The following is an 18110-nucleotide window of genomic DNA, read 5'->3' on the forward strand; positions in this document are numbered from 1 at the left end:
AACTCTATGATTCTCTGGCTCCAAACCTCTATGGCTCTGTACTATTAACTGTCCATATGTATAAATAAGTGGATTTAAATTATTTTCACATGGAGCACAGCATTTCTGAGGACTTGAGATCCAGGACTGGAGAATCAGGAGAGCGTGCTTGCATATATGTAATGTGAGGGTCAAAATTGGCTATACGGAGCATTATTTGGGTGATTCACCTTAATATTGGGGTTCCGGAAATATGAGGGACCCTTTTAGGTTCACCCTCCCCTCTGAACTGCCCTTTTTAGATATTTCTCTCAGGCCAATAAGAAAGGAGCCTCTAAGCTTTAGTTCACAAAAGGATCAGATTTTATTACTTGGGAATTAATTAAACAACAAAGGTGAAACTAATAGAAATCAAAGATAAGGAAATAGGAAAATAGAAACCTACCCAAGCCCAGACCGTTTCCAATTAAGCTAGTTCAAAGGAATTTAGAGTTTTCCATAATTAACTCACCAACACCTGGACAGTCCGAGAGCAAGAGAACGCACCACCACCGGAAGGCCAGAAGACTGAGAGCCAGTTCTGGAAGCAGCCTAGCGTCCTGGAAGAACCCTCCGCCTCCCTTCAGGGAGCATTCAATCATTTCTCCCCCAAAAGGGGAGGTCCTTCAAAAACTGCCTATGGAGAGTTCTCCTTCTGAGCTCAATAGCAAATCTAAGATCTATGAACTGGCTAAAGTGGCGCATGTGATTGCAAATATAAATATCAGACCATTGCTGGTTCACCAAGGGACCCTCCTGGTATAAATCTTACTTCCCCACCTAGAGAGCAAGTTCCATGAGAGCAGGTACCACGACATACATTTCTTCATATTGACCATCCACAGGTCTTTCTCACAACACACAGTAAGTGCTCACTATCTGTCAAAGGAGGAGTATAATACTCTATTTATGCCCTGCCCCTTCCAGATTGCATCTGCCTTTTTCATTCAGGTGTCTAGACCCTAGCTTTTTAGACTATGGGCTGCAATCCTATTTGGGGGTCACATAACTGAATTTCGGGGTCCTGAAAAATTTGGCAACAGAAAAAGGTTATGGATATCTATTTTATATACCTATATAAGAATTTCTCAGGGTAGCAAGTGGAAAAAGTTGAAGAAGCCCTTGTCTAGACTGTAGGAATCTTCAGAACAGTAGTCCCCACATGAACTAACCAGCCCCTCTTTGGTGAGGTCTCTCTGTCTCGCTTAGATTTTACACAATTCTGAGACCAGGCTGACAAACTGCTCCTTTCTCCTGGAGGCTGTCACACACAGTAAAGCTGATGGCCTCATGTCCTGGATGGTGGGAGAGTTTTCCCAGCCGGGGTGGGCTGCGCTATTTTTCCCTTAGGCTCATATTCCACCAACTATCAGTGATTTCTTACACCATATGTCAGCTGGGAAACAAACCAGGCCCACTTCAAGGACCAGCAGACCCACCAGAACAGTAAAATTGCTCTGTAAATATTTATGTACAGAGCCCTCACTCCCACACTTCCTCCTCTTCCTCCCCTTATTGCTTCCCTCCTTTGCTTTTGTTAATCACTCTGGGGGCAGAGTTGGGGCAGGTGCCTTGTGGATTTTTCCACCGCTAACTTCTTTCTGCTCCCCCCTTTTCTGTCATGACATCCAGCCACTTAGTGGAGTGATTACTGGTATAAAATTACTCTTCTGTTTTCAAATTTAATTAGGCTGCATTCATAATAACAAAATAGAACCCCCACATCCAAGGACATTTGGCGGTGACTGACTTTTTTTTTAAAATTGTCCAGAGCAGCTCAAGTCTGAAAATGGAGGCTTGTAGATGCCTTTTGTCTAGAAATTTTCAATTTCTTTATATTCAAGTTCATAACGATCCCTATTTTTGTTGGAAGAGGCAAGGGGTGAAAAATCACCATCGTGATTAGAATAGATATGTATGTTTAGTTCACAAATGTGATTTCATCAGTGTAGGGGAACTCCCACTGTGCAAACAGCCTCCACTGGTGCAAACCATCTGTAATTTAGCTTCCTGAAGTGTGAGAGATTAAATGATTTGAACTTGCATCTTCTTGTCTCTAAGATGGGCCCACTATGCCCTGTTGATGCTCCACTGGCATTTGTAGGATGCTTTACTGTTTGCTAAGCACTTTGAATACATTTGAGCCTCTTGGCAACTCCATGAGGTAAGTACTATAAATACTGGAATATTATGCCCATTGTATATGGATAAGGAAGCTGAGGCTCAGAGAAGACCCACAGCCAGTAAATGAGAGAGAGAGAATTTGAACCCAGATCTCCCTGACTCCAAGTCTAGCATACTGTCTATGCACATTGTTACTCAGCCTCTCTCAATAAAATTCTAGATACCCATGTGTTCTCCTTCTTCTCTACCTTTCATCTCCTCTTTTCAGTCATTCTATAGCAATGTAGTTTAGGCCTGGGAAGTGATTTCTAGTTTTTGAGGACCTAGGAAGAGTGTGTTATAAATCAAACTGAGACTATAAGATATGATGTAACGTGACTGGTCTAGAGGTCCTTTTATAGAGAGCCATCCGCTTTTACGGGTCTGTGGCTCCACCTTTGTTCATGTTACCCCCACCTGTAATGTCTTCACCCCTTTTCTCCCCTTATCCATGTCCTACTTCAGTATACAGAAAGACCCAGCTCAGCTAAGCCCCCCACCTTTTCCCTGAAGCCTTTCTAGACCCTTTAATCAAGGGTGCTCTATCTCAGCTGAAGGAGCTCATCATTTCATTGATTATTCTATTTTTCTGACTTGACCAAACCACATCTAAAATGTTGCATTCAATCCTAAGTATTACATTTTAGGAAGGATATTAATAAGTTGGAAGAGGAAGGCAACTAAGACTGTGAAGGTCCGTCCCCAAGACCATACCATGTGACGATCAGTGAAAAGAAGAGAGGGTGTTTAGCCTGGAGGAGAACTGGTTCATGGGGGTCAAGTTTAATTCGCTTCAATTCCATAAACATTTATTTTATTTTTTAAATTTTTATTATTTATTTATTTTAAACATTCTTTTCTTTTTAAATTTTGAGTTCCTCACCCTCTTCTCCCAACTCTCTCCTACCCACTGAGAAGACAAACAACATATGAATTACACTTGTGAAATAATGTAAAACATGTTTCCATGTTAACCAAATCACAAAAAAAGAAAGAAAGAGAGAAAATTATACTTCAGTTTACATACCGAGTTCATCAGTTCTCTTTCTGAAGGTGGATAGCATTTTTTCACCATGAGTCCTTTGGAATTGTCTCAGATCACTGTGTTGATAAAAGTAACCAAGTCTTTCAGCTATCTGCTTCCATTTTATGGGTTAGCTCATCCCATTCACATTTACAGTTCTAAGTTCTAAGTGTGTATTTCCCTCCATCCTATTTTCTTCCATTTATCCTTTTCTCTCTCTTTTTATCCTCTCTCTCCTCTAAAGTCTGTTTCGTTTCTGGCTACTGTCTCCCTTAACCTTTTGACCATCATTACTACATTGCTGTTACTGTGTACAATGATCTCAGCTCTCACTTCACTTTGCATCAGTTCATATAGGTCTTGCCATGGTGTGTTTTTTTCCCCCTGAAACCACCCCCCCCATTGTAATTCCTTATAGCTCAATAGTACTCTATCACAATCATATGCTACAACTTGTTCAGCCATTCCTCAGTTGATGGACATCCCCCTCAATTTCCAGTTCTTTGCCACAACGAAAAACTGTATACAAAGAGGTCCTTTTCCTCTCCGGGATACAGACCTAATAGTGGTATTGCTGGGTCAAGGGGTATGCACAGTTTTATAGCCCTTTGGGCATAGTTCCAGATGGTTCCCCAGAATGGTTGGACCAATTCACCATTCCACCAATGGTTCACTAATGTACCTACTTTCCCCCATCCCTTCCAGCATTTGTCATTTCTGGTACGTGTGAGGTGGTACCTCAGAGTGGTTTTAATTTGCCTTTCTCTAATCAATAGTGATTTGGAGAATTTTAAATGACTATAGATAGCTTTGATTTCTTTCTTCTGAAAACTGCCTGTTTATATCCTTTGACCACTTATCAGTTGGGGAATGGCTCTTATTTTTATGAATTTGACTCATTTCCCTTTATGTTTGAGAAATGAGGCCTTTATCAGAAAAATTTGCTATAAAAATTTTTTATATTACTTCATTGTTTATGGTGCCTTTTATCAAAATACAGTTTTCCATGATTATCTCTTTTAATTAGCTCTATTTTGCTTTTGCTTCATCTGAACATGATTGCTATCTCTGCCCTTTTTTCTTCAGCTGAAGCATAACAGGTTCTGCTCCAGCCATTTCTTTTAACTCTGTGTGTCATGAACTATTCTGAATGCTGATTGTCCATAACCTTTGACCCCATAATCCCACTACTAGGCATAGACTGAGATGATCAAGGACAGAAAGAAAGTTCCAATACATGCCCAAATATGCATAGCAGCACTCTTTGTGTTAGCAAAAACTGTAAATAAAATGAGTGCCCTCTTTGGTGCGTGGCAGAAATAACTATGGTATATTAATTAATTAATTAATGGAATAATTATTGTATGATAAAAGATGACAAATATGAGGAATTCAGAGAAACACAGAAAGATTTGTGTAGAGTAAAATAGGCAGAACCAGAAGGAATATGTGTGTGTGTGTGTGTGTGTGTGTGTGCGCGTGTATGGAGAGAGAGAGAGAGAGAGAGAGAGAGAGAGAGAGAGAGACTACAACAATGTGAATGAAAAGGTTACTAGAAGGTGGTTGAATGCTGAGACTAGATAATGATACGTACCTTCCTCTTCACATTCCAGTAACTCTGAATTCCTGTAGATTATCATCCACAACCCACTCACCTCACCCACTACCCAATTCCTCATTCCCATCTCCCTCAACCCTCCCACCCCAAAGTTTCAACCTAATACCACCCAGGCTTTCTACTGTGCCCTTCAGAATACTTGTTCCGTAGGCAACAAACTTTCCTTCATGTTAAATCTTTTCTTCTTCCACTCCTTCCATCTAATAAGCCTTATTGAAACCTGGTTCCCCTCAAATGACACTGCCTCCTTGGCTATCCTTCCCAGTACTGACCGCACCTTCGCTCAAGCTCCTCCTCACACTGGCTGAGACAGGGGAATTGGAATACTCTTTGCACTGGCACTTCCAGCTTCTCCCCCTTCCTCTATTGCTCAGCAACTTTTCTTTACCTAAGGTTCATGCCATTCATATCTACTACCCAATCAGAATACCAGTGGCTGTTGTCTATAGACTGCTAGGTCACTTTCTTTCTTTCATCAATAAGTTTGGCACCTGGTCCACAATTTTTCTCACCTTCCCAACTCCTCTCATACTAGGGGACTTCATTATACATATTGACTTTCTTTCAAAGACCTTAGCCACTCAGTTCCCCAACCTACTCACTTCCCATGAGCTACTCTTCCACCCCCCTCAGCCACACACAAAGATGGTCTTGCCATGAATCTTGCCATTACCCACAGAAGTACCATCTCTGTGTTCAAGGATTCTGAAAGCTGACAATAATCTATTAGTTTTTCACCTCTCCCTCTTTTTGTATCCTCCGCACTTAGCGCAGTTCCAGGGACATAGGAGTTACATCATAAATACTTATTCTCTTCCCTTCTACTCACCCCCATTTCCTTCCTGTATATATTGTCACTGTGTCTGATGTTTTTGTCCTAAATGTCTTCCTTTGGCATACAAGAGGATTTAGTAAAGGGAAGATGTGTGGAAAAAAAAATCAATAAAATGTATTTTTAAGAGGATACAATTTTTTTACCTTCAAATATAATCAAATCAATTGGTACATCTTTATTAAGTGCCTCCTATGTACCTGTCACTGGGCCAAGTGCCAAGGATACAAGTGAAGCAAACACTCCCTACCCTCAAGGACCTTGACATCGTAAGAGATGAGACTACAGGTTGTTAGGTGAAGACTGTAACCACTTGAGAAGAAATGTTAAGGACCTTAGAGGTCATAGAGATGACCTCCATGCATTTATTGGATCTGATTCAGTAAATCTATGGATCAAGCTGGAACTCAAGCTCTTGTTTTCAGAGAGAGAAGAGACCCACCCACCCTGTTCCTTAGATAGGGTTGAGCCTCTCCTTCCGTGCTCATTGCCTAGCCTCAGTGCAACAAGCCAAAGCCTTCCCACTCCCATGCAGAGCCAGGCACCCCCAGCTTTTGTAGCTCCCAGCTGTGATAGATTGAGAAGTGATCCCACCTCTGTCACTTCTTTCATGCAAGAGACATTCTTGAGTTAGAGTAATAATGTGTTAATTCCCTTCTGTGCTTCACTCCCCTCCAGGGCTGAGGCTAATTTTCCCAGCAACTGATTAAAATTCACTGCTAACTTTGTGGTCCCACCCTGATAGCTCTCTGAAGAGGCAATGACTGTGAAGGTGAAAGCTGACAGGATGACATTGTTTGTTGTTCTCTCTCCTGTTTCTGTCTTCCAGGCTCTATTACCCAGGCTTTCATCCCATCAGAGCCATCCAGGTAATGAAAGTTGGCAAACTACAGCAGCACCAAGGCCTGTACCCTCAAGCCCTGGAGACCTTGAAACAGGTGAGCATCCAACAGTTTCTCTCCTTCCTTGCCTGACCTCTTCCCCAGGGATACACCAACCTTGCCCTCCTTTCTTCCTTCTTCCTGCTTTGATCACTCCCCTTATCTTTCTCAAGTTATACAACAAAGGCTCATTGCAATAACCCAGGAAGAACAAAAAGGGAAAACGAGGCCAGCTCTAGATGAAAATTATTTACTGAAAGTTGTCATCAGTGCCCCCATCCATAGAACACAGAATAAAGGGATTTTAAAATGAGAAGGAACCTTAGGAAACTTCTTAATCCAACTCCTTCCTTTTATAGCCTAGGGAGCTAACACCCAGGGATGGTGACATAACGAAGTTCACCGAGCTAGTAAATAGCAAAGCTGAGCTTTGAACCTAGGTCTCTTGACCCTGAAATCGTCATAATCCTGCTGCCCCAGATTTTCCCTGTCTTCTCTCCCAGCGCTGCAGGTTACTCCCCTTCCATCTCTCTTAGGAGCTTCAGTACTCTCTGCTTTGGTCATTCACCTCTGCCTGTCCCACTGTGTTAGTAAGTAGCACATAGTAGGCACTCATAATACTAGTTAACATTTATGTAGATAAGATGTTATACAGCACTTTATTATTTCATAAGTATACCTAAATTGATTTGACTCTTTCCTTCAGGGCTAGTCATTGTGACTTAGGGTTATACATAGAAGGCCCACCTTCCTAGCCTTCTCTGTAGTCTAACTTGACCCTCACCACAGCCTCTTCAAAATTTACTTGTCTTATAACCCATTCATAGGATCTAGAAGAAGTCTCAGAGCTCATCTAATGCAAATTGCTTGTTTTACAGATGAGAAAACTGAGGCTTTCTACCTCTGAAATCTCTCATTCATCAGTCCCCTAGTCTGTCAATCAATCAACTGGGTTTTATTAAGCATTTACAGTACCTCAGGCCCTGTATTAAACTCTGAGGAGACAAAGAAAAACAGTCCCTGCCTTCAAGGAGTTTACAATTGAATGGATTGTAATCTACTGCTACTACTCTAGCTCAAGCTTTATCACCTCTTGCCTAGACTACTAAAAGAGGCTTCTACTTAGTTTCTCAGTTTTCATTATTTGTTCCCCTAGTCTATACTGACAACTGTCTATGACTAAGTTTCAGAGAAAGTGATGCTATACATTGGTAGAGTAAGTTCCTCACAGAGAGCTCCCCACACTGATGAAATCACAAATTATTGTCCTATACGCTGTTGCCTCTCATATAACAACTTGTAGTCTTGCAGCATTTCAGATTTTTAGCGAACTATCTATACATTTCCTTCTCACTACAGTCCTGTGAGGCAAATATAAATTATCACCCCCATTTCACAAATAAGAAAACTCAGACTTAGACTGAGACTTAGAAATTGAGTTGTCCAGTGTCACACCCCTTATGGGCTCCCCAAACATCTTTCCAAATAAAGTCCAAGGATGAGATCAGATCATGAAGGGCCCTTTCTCAACCTTATCTCCCCCTGCTCACCTTCATATATCCTACATTCAGGTAAATAGGACAGTTTGCTATTCCCTGAACATGCCTAGGGCTTTCTCACCTTCATGGCATCATTCACCATTTCCTGCTCTTAAAATGTCCTTCACGTGGCCAGTTCCTACCCTTCCTTCAAGACCCAGCTAAACTGTTCCTTGATGCTGTCTCAGATCCCCTCAGCCAGAACTCTTCTCCCCTTCCTCTTCACTCCCATAGTGCTTTGTACCTTTTAAAACTGCACTTTCATGCTGGACATTGCTGCACATGCCTGGAATGTAATCTCCTCGACTTGGGAGGCTAAGGCTCGTGGATCCCTTTGAGCTTAGGAGTTTTCAACTGATCAGATGTCAATACTAAGTCTGGCATCAAGATAGTAAGCCCTGAAGAGTAGAGGAAATACCAGGATGTGTAAGGAGAAGCAAATGTGGCCTGGGTTGGAAAGAAAGCAGGTCAAAATGCCTGTGCCAATCAGTAGTGGGATCAGTCTTGCAAGTAGCTGCTTCATTTCCAGCTTGGGTGAGATGGGAAGACAGTCTCAAACAACAACAACAAATGACCTTTCATGTCCTATCTTTTTCAATAGTGATTTTTGTGACTATCTCATGTACCTGACAAGTTTATTCATGATACCAAGAACCATCTCTATTCTTCTTTTTTCAGCAGCTACTAGGACAGTGCATTGTGCAAAGCAGGCACATTGTTGAATGAATGACTGTATGAATGAATGAATGAGTTACCTTATTGACTAGTACTGTTTATTTGACTAGAAATAAAACTGCCAGTTAAATTTCCTATTAGCTCTCTGAGGTTGTTCTAGAGATCCTATGGTTTAAAAAAAAAATCTCATAAACTGTACTCTTTGTCCTTTGAAACTGATGTTTTCCACCATAGCCTGTAAAGCTTTTCAGCATTCTTTCTTGTCTTCAAAATCCATGAAATAATGGAACATAATAATTTAAGGCAATACTAAGAGTTTCAAAGGCGAGGTTTGGGGCAGAAAACAGAAAAGGGCCCAGGAATAGAATTTGTTACAAATCCAATTAGGTCTGAGTCTGCCCCAGGAACTGAACACACTTAGCCTAGCTCTGATTTGGTTAGACTTCCATTTCTACTCTTCATGGAGTGAAATGCTTTCGATAGCTGCCATGGAAAAAGTCCTGTGTCTCTTTTCTGATTTCTCTTGTCTCATCGCTAATCTATTTTCCTTTCTTTCAACCTATTTCTTTGGAGGATTTTGTTTGCTTCTAATTTGACTTTGTGGACCTCACGGGCAATATTCCTCATTTGATTTCTCTTATGAATGGGTCTGCTCATTTTCTATGAGCTGCCAACCAGTTAGAGGAGCTCAGATCCTAACCCCAAAGCATTCTGCTCTTTGGTGAGTGAGATCAAATGGATCATGTAGATACAATGACTTTTTTTTTTCCTACTGTACATGCCCATCCTGGTTATGACTTGACTTTAACAAATGTTTGAACCCTGTTTCCTCTCATCCCTTTTCATAGTTCCCAAAGCATTTTACCTTTCTTTGGCATCATTTTGACTTTTCCTATTCCTGGCCAGAGTACAGGCCAAACACAGATTCCAGTGACATTCACTAGCATATCTAGAAAGAAATCAGGCTGGAATCTCCTCTGATCTTATCTTGCATTAGTTTTCACAGCTAATCTTTGTTTCCCAATCCCTTTCTAGTGGGATAAGTCTATGGTGGTAAAATCCCAACTTTTTCATCCGCTGATCTCTTGAAGAGGCTGACATCCATCACCCAGTGGCTATTTGAAACTCTCTTGCTTTGATTACTCTTTTAAGGTCATAAGATCTTGAAATTTGTGGAGGAAGGGAATATAAAATGTAGAGATTATGTAGAACAGTGCTGTGTAGAGGTTATGTAGACCAGTGGTGTCAAATTAATAAAGAAAGAGATCACTGGGGGCCACATATTGAGTTAGAAAATCACAAATTAACATTATCTTTGTGACATTTTATTTTTGTTTTGTTAAACATTTCTCAATTACATTTCAATCTGGTTCAGTCTTATAGGGCAGTTTTGTGGCCCAATAGTCAGCCCGAGGTGAGTTTGAACAAAGCCTTGAATACAGACTACAGTTTTTACAGAAGGTTAACTAAGAGCCATTTGGAGGTCCTCAGAAGAGAATTTGGGTTCATGAGGTCATAGATTTGGAAGGGACTTTTGTTTAGTCATGTCCAACTCTTCATGACCCTTTGGGGGTTTTCTTGGCAAAGATCCTAGAGCGCTTTGCCATTTCCTTCTCCAGCTCATTTTACAGATGAGGAAATTGAGGCAAACAGAGGTTAAGTGACTTGCCCAGGATCATACAGCTAATAAGTGTCTGAGGTTGGATTTGAACTCGGGAACATGATTCTTCCTGGCATTCTGGCCACTGCATGACCTAGCTGCCCAAGGAAGGGACTTTAGGGGTCATCTAATTCACTCCCCTACAGATAGACACAATTTAAAGATGAACAAACTGAGGCTCAGGGAGGTTGTTCATTTATTCATTCAGTTAATCAGCAAAAGCTCAAGACTAGATATTGTTTTATTTTTGCCTGTGATTCTCTAGTTGTGTAGCCCACAGTGCTAAGCTCTTGGGATACAGAGACAAAAATGAAACAATCTTTATTGTTTGGAAAATCATTCTCTGAGGGTATATATTTCAGACCCAGAGAATAAGAAAAAAACTTAGAAAATGATGGTGGATAGAGCATCTTAAAAATACTAGATGTTACTACATGGAAGTGGGCAGAGAGGTGCAAAGGCAATATACATTCTTCCTGATAATAGGAGAAAATCCTCTCATCTTCCAAGCTCCAATGTTGTCACCCCCCATTTCTGACAACAGGTATAAGAGAATCAAGTGTGATTTCATGAAAAAAAGCATTAGAGAAGGAATCCAAAGACTAGTCTTTTAATCCCAGATCTGCCACTAACAATCACTGTGATTTAGTGAGTGACTTTGTCTCTCTGTGTCTCAGTTCTGTTGTCTGCCCGATGATGGCTAAAATCCTTCCAGCTCTCATATTCTGTGATTCTGAAGAACACCATAAGTTAGTAAGTATTTATGAAGTGCTTACTATGTGCTAGGCACAATGCTAGGTGGTGAGGACACAAAGCAAAAATAAAATAATTTCTCTTTTCAAAGAGCTTCCATTCTATCATCAGAGATGATTTAGGTCAACTTCTTCATTATACAGATGGACAATGAAAGTTACATGCAAGCTCAAGGTCCCATAGGTAGTAAACATCAGAGGTTGGCTATGAATCCCCTAGGTTCTATGTAAGTATACTATTCCAGCACTCCCCTTTGGCTCACTTCAGAACTGAGTCATCAAGTGATGATGATAACTGTGGCTCAGACTCAGCCTAGTATCATCTGCCTCAGTTGTACTGGCTGAGCTTGTTTTCAGTTTCCTGGCCCTGGAATAGGGTACTTGGGACACTAGTGTGTTGTTTAAAAATCTAAATGTGGGTTCTAATCTGTCCCCCACCCCACCCCCGGCTTTGGGGGGAAACTGGCTAAAATCACTGATAAATTCACCAAGAGTTTAGGCTTTTAAGGGTTTATTAAAAGATATAAGATAACGAAGAGAGAGAAAGATTGAGAACAGCTTCTTTATAGCATGGAAATCCTAGCCTTCTAACAGCCGAAGTGAAGCCCTGCCACCAAGCCGATGTCTCAAACCAAAAGAAAAAGATCCTGTCTGACAGCTTCACCTTCCTACTTCCTGTCCTCCTCCCAGAAATGGGAGGTTCTTAAAATTGATTGGCTGAGAGCAGTCTCCTGTTGATGTCACAGTCCATAGCCTCTGAGAACACACTCTCCTCAGGGTTGGCTAAATTTAAACTAGGTGGCTAACAGGGCAGGTGTGGCTAAAATCTAATCACCTTTAAGTGGGTACTTAGTAGTTCCTCATTTACACCCAATTCAAACACTACTAAGTCAATCAAGTCAGACCCGTGGGCATCTGCCAAATTCCATTATTTTACCATACTAGGCTATCCTAAACAGTAAGATCCTTCTGCTAGTTCAGTAATGAACCATCTTGGCTGAAGCCCTGCAAAGAGCTGCCTTGTATCAAATTTCATGCTGTAGCTCATTCCGTTAGAATGGTGTTCTAGTATGTTTAGGTTTGTTAGCATTATGTCTGTCATGTTAATTTCTTATGCCTTTTCATATACTCTCCCTTGTTTATTCTCATGTGAGAGCAGTAGTAGTCCGTTTCATTGCCCCAGCATCACCTTGATCCAATTTTGGGGATGTCACTCATCCCACTTCCATCACCTTCCTTTCCTCCCATCTCAGGAGCCTTTGACACTCTTCCCTCTGTAACAGATTTGCTGCCTCCTCCTCAAGAGAATTGAATCTTGGCAGAAAGGGTCCTGGAGGAAGATGCACAGGTGGCTGTCTCTGCCCATCCCATCTCCTCATCTCCAGCACCTGACAGAGTACTCAGTCTCCAGAGCTCCATGCTTCTGCAAGCCATCTGTCCCACCCTCTTGTCTCTTGATGCTGGTGCAGGACTTGGCGTTGATACCCTATAAACCATACTGTCAAGCAGCAGAAATGCTGCTGCACCTAATTGGGTTATTTAGCTATGAAGCAAGTGGAAGCCACAGCCGAATTTACTCACTCAGATCACGTTCAGTGTGAAGGACTGGTTCCCTGGAGGCCCAGGACCAGCTGCAGGAGAATCTTTGGGCAAACAAAAAGAAATGGGGATCTGGATTAGGGAACTAAGTTTGAGTCGGTACTAACCGCTGACTTTTAGCATGGAGTGGCCATAAGTCATGTCAAGCCCTACAGCATAATTGGAAGCCATCCTTAATCTGTCCCTCACTTACCTTTCCAGCTTGATTTCCCACTGTTGTAGCCAGCAAATTAGTCAGTGAGCATTAATTAATCACTTACCATGTGGCAGTGACAGTGCTAAGCACAAATACCACACACACAAAAAAGGGTAAAAACATAGTTCCTTCCCACAAGGAGCACACATTCCAAAATAGAGACAGACAGACAGAGACGCTAAGGAAATGGGAGAGAATCTCAGAGAGAAGGCACTAGGATTTAGGGGACTGTGCAAGGCTTTCTAGAGGCAGAATCTGAATTGAGTCTTGAAGGAAGCCAGTGGGTAGATGTGAGGAGATGTGATGGACATGTGAGACAGCCATTGAAAAGACATGGAGTCAGATGATGGAGTGTTTTGTGTGACAGACAGCAAAAAGGCAGCTCTTGTTGGACCATACCTTGTGAAACAGGAATATAGTGTGTGAAGACTACAATGGTCAAAAGGGACCATGTTGTTAAAGGTTTTAAATTCTGAACAGTGAATTTCATATTTGATCTTGCAGGTAATAGAGAGCCACTAGAGTCTTTGGAAAGGGGGACAGAAGAGGTTGGGGGAAAGGAAATGACATGGTCAAATTTACAATTTAGGAATTCCCCTACCAGAACATTTCCACTTCACTCAAATAGGTCCATTCATTTTTCTCTTTTCTCCCAAACCTTTCCCACCCCCATCTCCCAGACAGCTGGTGGCACAGTGGATATGAGCACTGGGCCTGGAGTCAGGAAAACCTGTGTTCAAATCCAGCCTCAGATACTTTACTAGTGGTGTGACCCTTTGCAAGTCACTTAACCTGTTTGGTTCCATTTCCTCCAGTGTTAAATGAGGATAATACCTCCCAATGATTGTTATGAGGATCAAATGAGATAACTGTAAAGCACTTAGCACAGTGCCAGGTAAATGGTGCTTAATACATGTTTATTTACTTCTCTTCATTCCCCACCCCCCACCCTGCGTGTGCACTCGTGCGCACGTGCTCATACGAACACACACTCTCTCTCTCTCTCTCTCTCTCTCTCTCTCTCTCTCTCTCTCTCTCTCTCTCTCTCTCACACTCACACACACATGATTTTTACCTTAACGAATTTATTTATACAGTTCCTCTACCTTAAGTGTCCCACTATCTAATTCTTAGCCTTTTTGAATTCTCGAAGAAAATCAATACCCAGAATTGAAGGTAGCTCTTCCCTGAACAGCCTAACCCACCATATTGTCTCCATCTCCTCTTCCTCTGAATTTCTGTAACTTATTTTCTGTTCCACCCATTTGGCACTGCCTCATATGATATTGTTATTTAACTCTTCCTGTATGTATACATATTTTGTCTCTCCAACTGGACCCTAAACTCTTCAGGGGCAGAAACTATCTTTTTGTATCATCCATAGGTCCCAACACAGTGTTGATCAAACAGTAAATATTCATAAATATCAATTAACAAGCACTAATTTGGCCCCTACCATATCCCACATAGATGTGCTGGGCAGTATAGGTACAAAGACAAAAATTAAACATTGGCTTCAAGGAGTTTACATTCTATTGGGGGAAATAAAATGTAAACATATAAGTACATATACTTTTAAAGCAATCATTTATGTAGCACCTACTATATGCTAGGCACTGGGCTAAGCACTTTACAGATATCTCATTTTATTCTCACAAGAACTCTGAAGAGTAAGTGCTCTATTATCCACATTTTACAGATGAGGAGACTGAGGCAGGAAGAGTTTTAAGTGATTTGGTTGGGCTCAAATAGCTAATAAGTGTCTGAGACCAGATTGAGCTCAGGTCTTCCTGACTCCAAGTCCAAGGCTCTATCAATTGTGCTACCTAGCTGCCTATACATGTAAAATAAATGTAGGATGATTGGGGACTAGGAGGGGATAAGAGAGGAGAAGCAGTAATACTTGTTTGAATGAGTGAATGAATGTACTTGACACTAGGGCACAAGAAAGTTGATAAGCATTTATCACCCTCAGTACGGAATTATGGAAGATTGGAGAATGTACTGGGAGAACAGTAGAATGATTGCCCTAGACGAGGACCCTTCTTTGGGGCAGATAAGAGGTATACAGTTGTAGCAGTGAGAGGGTAATGGGATGGCTGGCCCATATTCAATGCAAAGATTTTTTTTTTAATGCCAGCTTCCCTTCTTACCCTAGTTGCATTGATTTTGCTTGTGCAAAAGTTTTTCAATGTCATGTAATAACAATTTTCTGTTTCATCTTTTGTGTTCCTATTTGCCTCTTGTTTAAGAACTCTCCCTTTACCAGATCTGTGAATGGTACCTTATCTAGTTTTCTTCTAATGTTTTTATTGCATGTCCTTTAATATTCAAATTGAGTATCCATTTTGAGCTAATTGTGATCATTGTATAACAGGTTGCTTTAAAACTGCTTTCTGGAGCCATAGAATCTTATGAGCTACAAGGAACCTAACAAGATCCAATCTTCCACCTTACATAAGAATTCCCTCCACACTATCCCATATGAGAGACCATTTGTCCTCTTCTTAAATACTCAGTTACAGAGATAGCTTACAAGACAATCTATTCAGTTTATAGTCAGTTCTGGATTTTAGAAAGTTTCTTATGTTCTACATGGGGAGGGGGGGCAGGGAGGAAGGGAGAGAGGGAGAGAGAATAAATATCAAGGGAGGTTCTTGGAGGTGATGGCATTTAAGCAGGACCTTGAAGGATAGGTGAGATTTTGACAGGCAGTTACAAGATGGGAGAGGGTATTCCAGGTATGAGTTGAAATGAAGTTCCTCCTTTTTTACTGAGGCAGAAGATTAAATAATTAGACTCACATAATATATTATTTTCTTTCTTGATGGGGAAATGTCAACATTAGAGACTCTGAGGCCCAATTCCACTGGAACTTGTCAGCCTTATACTTGTTTCCCTTTGGTTAAATTTACACATTTAAACTGTGCTCAGGGGAAGTCATTTATTGGGTTCCACAAGGCTCAAGATGTAGGACATATTAGATCCTTGATAAGCTTAATATAACTTGTATTAATAATTAATAGGACAGTTATTGTTGCTAACTTTAAATCATAATTTGATTCAATTCATTCCATTTAAAATGTGACCACAATTCTAAAATTACTACTATATATGCAAAAGATGTATAACTATACATAGATAGATGATGAGAATGTAATCAATTCTAAGGTCCCTCTCATTATTCTTAAGAGAATCACATGCTTGTGGTAAGCAAGACAATCTACAGTTCCATTTCTTAGATGACATTTAAAAGTCTGCAAATGAGCACAACTTCCCTCTCTGGGGATTCCAATGAATTCTCTATGGAAGACTGCCTATGTGTTTTTTAAATGTGGCTATTTAAAAAATAAAATTTAATGGAAAGAGATAAGCTTTTCCCCAGCACAGACCTCTTCTGATTTTATATTTCCTTAATCTGTTTTATATGCTGCTGCAGGAAATTACATCAGAATTGTCATCTTTGTCAAGTGTTCATGTGTAATAGCAAGGAGACAGAGAAGATGGGGGGTTAGGCACAGAGTTGGGGAGAAGAAAGCTGCAGGAAACAATCATTCTGATTTGGCCTGAGATTTATTATCGTTTTATTTGAATAGGTGGAAAAATCCGACTTGGTCCTGGCTGCCTAGTTAAAAGGTTGGTGATAGGATGGGGTGAAACAAATTCATGTCTGGAAACTAATTAAGGAACAGTTAGAAGGCCAGTTTGACTGAACCGTAGAATGCATGAAAGTAACTAATATGAAATTAGACTGAGAAGTAGGTGGGAGAAAGATTGCTGAGGAGTTTAAATGCCAGGCTGAGGATTTCACATCTAATCCTAAAGACAGTAAGGAGTCATTGAAAATTGCTGAGTGGCAGGAGGGAGGGTGTCAATCAATTTGTGTTTTAGGAATATCAATATGGCATTTGTGTGGAAGATATAAAAAATGAGAAAAGAGACTGAAGACAGGGTGACTAATTAGGAGACTTGCAATAATCCAGTTGAGAGGTGATGTGGGCCTGCACTATTTGAGTAGAGATATAGGGACAGATGTAAAAGATGTTGTGGGCCTAAAATCAACAAACCTCAATAATTGATTGGAATCAAGAGAGATGGAAGAGTGAAAGCTAACTTCAGGGCTGTAAACTTGGATGACTGGAAGAACAGTAATAGCCCCAACCAAGAAGGTGAAGTTTGGAGGAGGGATGGGTTTGGAAGAAAATACGATTTCTATTTTGGATATGTTTAGAGATTTCTAATGGGACATCTAGGTTGAGATGCCCTGCAGGCAGCTGGTCACGTGGGACTGGAATCAGGAAAGAGATAAGGGCTGGAGATGTAGACTTGGGAGTCATGTATCTTTTTATGTATAAAATTATTTACCTGTTGTCTTTCCCATTTGAATGTGAGCTCCTTGGGGGCAGGGACTAGGACATTTGCCTTTCTTTATATCCCCTGCATTTAGCAAAGTAGTTGGCACATTGTCATTGCTTAATAAATGCTTATTGATTGAGACCACCAAAGAAGAAAGCATAAAGAAGGGAGAGAGAAGCTCTCAGAAGAGAGCTTTAGAGGCAGCTAGATGGCGCAGTGGATAGAGCACCGGCCCTGGAATCAGGAGTACCTGAGTTCAAATCTGGCCTCAGACACTTAACACTTACTAGCTATGTGACCCTGGGCAAGTCACTTAACCCCAATTGCCTCACTTAAAAAAAAAAAAAAAGAAGAGAGCTTTAAGGGATGCCCAGGAGGGTAAAGATCCAACCAAAGTGAATGAGAATGAAATGGTCAGATGGGTAGAAGGAGAACCAAGAGGTAGTGGTATTATAAAAGCAAAGAGAGGAGAGAATGCCTAGGAGGGAAAGGAAAGGGTTGAATGCATCAAAAGATAAAGAGAAGTCAAGAAGGATGAAGACAGAGAAAAAAAATTATTGGATTTAGCAGTTAAGAGAGCTAAGAAAAGCTTGGGGAAAGTAGTTTCAGTTGAGTGATGAAATTGAAAGCCATATTGCTAGAGACTTTTAAATGGGAGGTAAGGAAGTGGCGGCAACAATATTGAAAAGCCTTTCCGGGAGTTTGTGAAGAGAAAAAGAAAGACATGGAATGATGGACTGAAAAAATTCCAGGTTAAAGCAAAGGATTTTTCTTAAAGATTAGAGAAACATGATCATG

General features: G+C 40.9%; 1 protein-coding gene across 3 annotated transcripts in view; it reads left to right on the top strand.

Annotated features, from left to right (window-relative positions):
• SMYD3 (SET and MYND domain containing 3) overlaps positions 1 to 18110 on the top strand; it is a 1026564-nt gene that overhangs the window by 1001924 nt on the left and 6530 nt on the right. For all 3 annotated transcript variants that reach the window (XM_044004559.1, XM_044004560.1, XM_044004561.1), the window contains one exon: positions 6485 to 6593. In XM_044004559.1, the coding sequence (XP_043860494.1) occupies positions 6485 to 6593 (109 nt within the window). The remainder of the gene's footprint in view (positions 1 to 6484; positions 6594 to 18110) is intronic.

Source organism: Dromiciops gliroides, chromosome 4 (genome assembly GCF_019393635.1).
Source record: "Dromiciops gliroides isolate mDroGli1 chromosome 4, mDroGli1.pri, whole genome shotgun sequence".
NCBI classification, from domain to species: domain Eukaryota; kingdom Metazoa; phylum Chordata; class Mammalia; order Microbiotheria; family Microbiotheriidae; genus Dromiciops; species Dromiciops gliroides.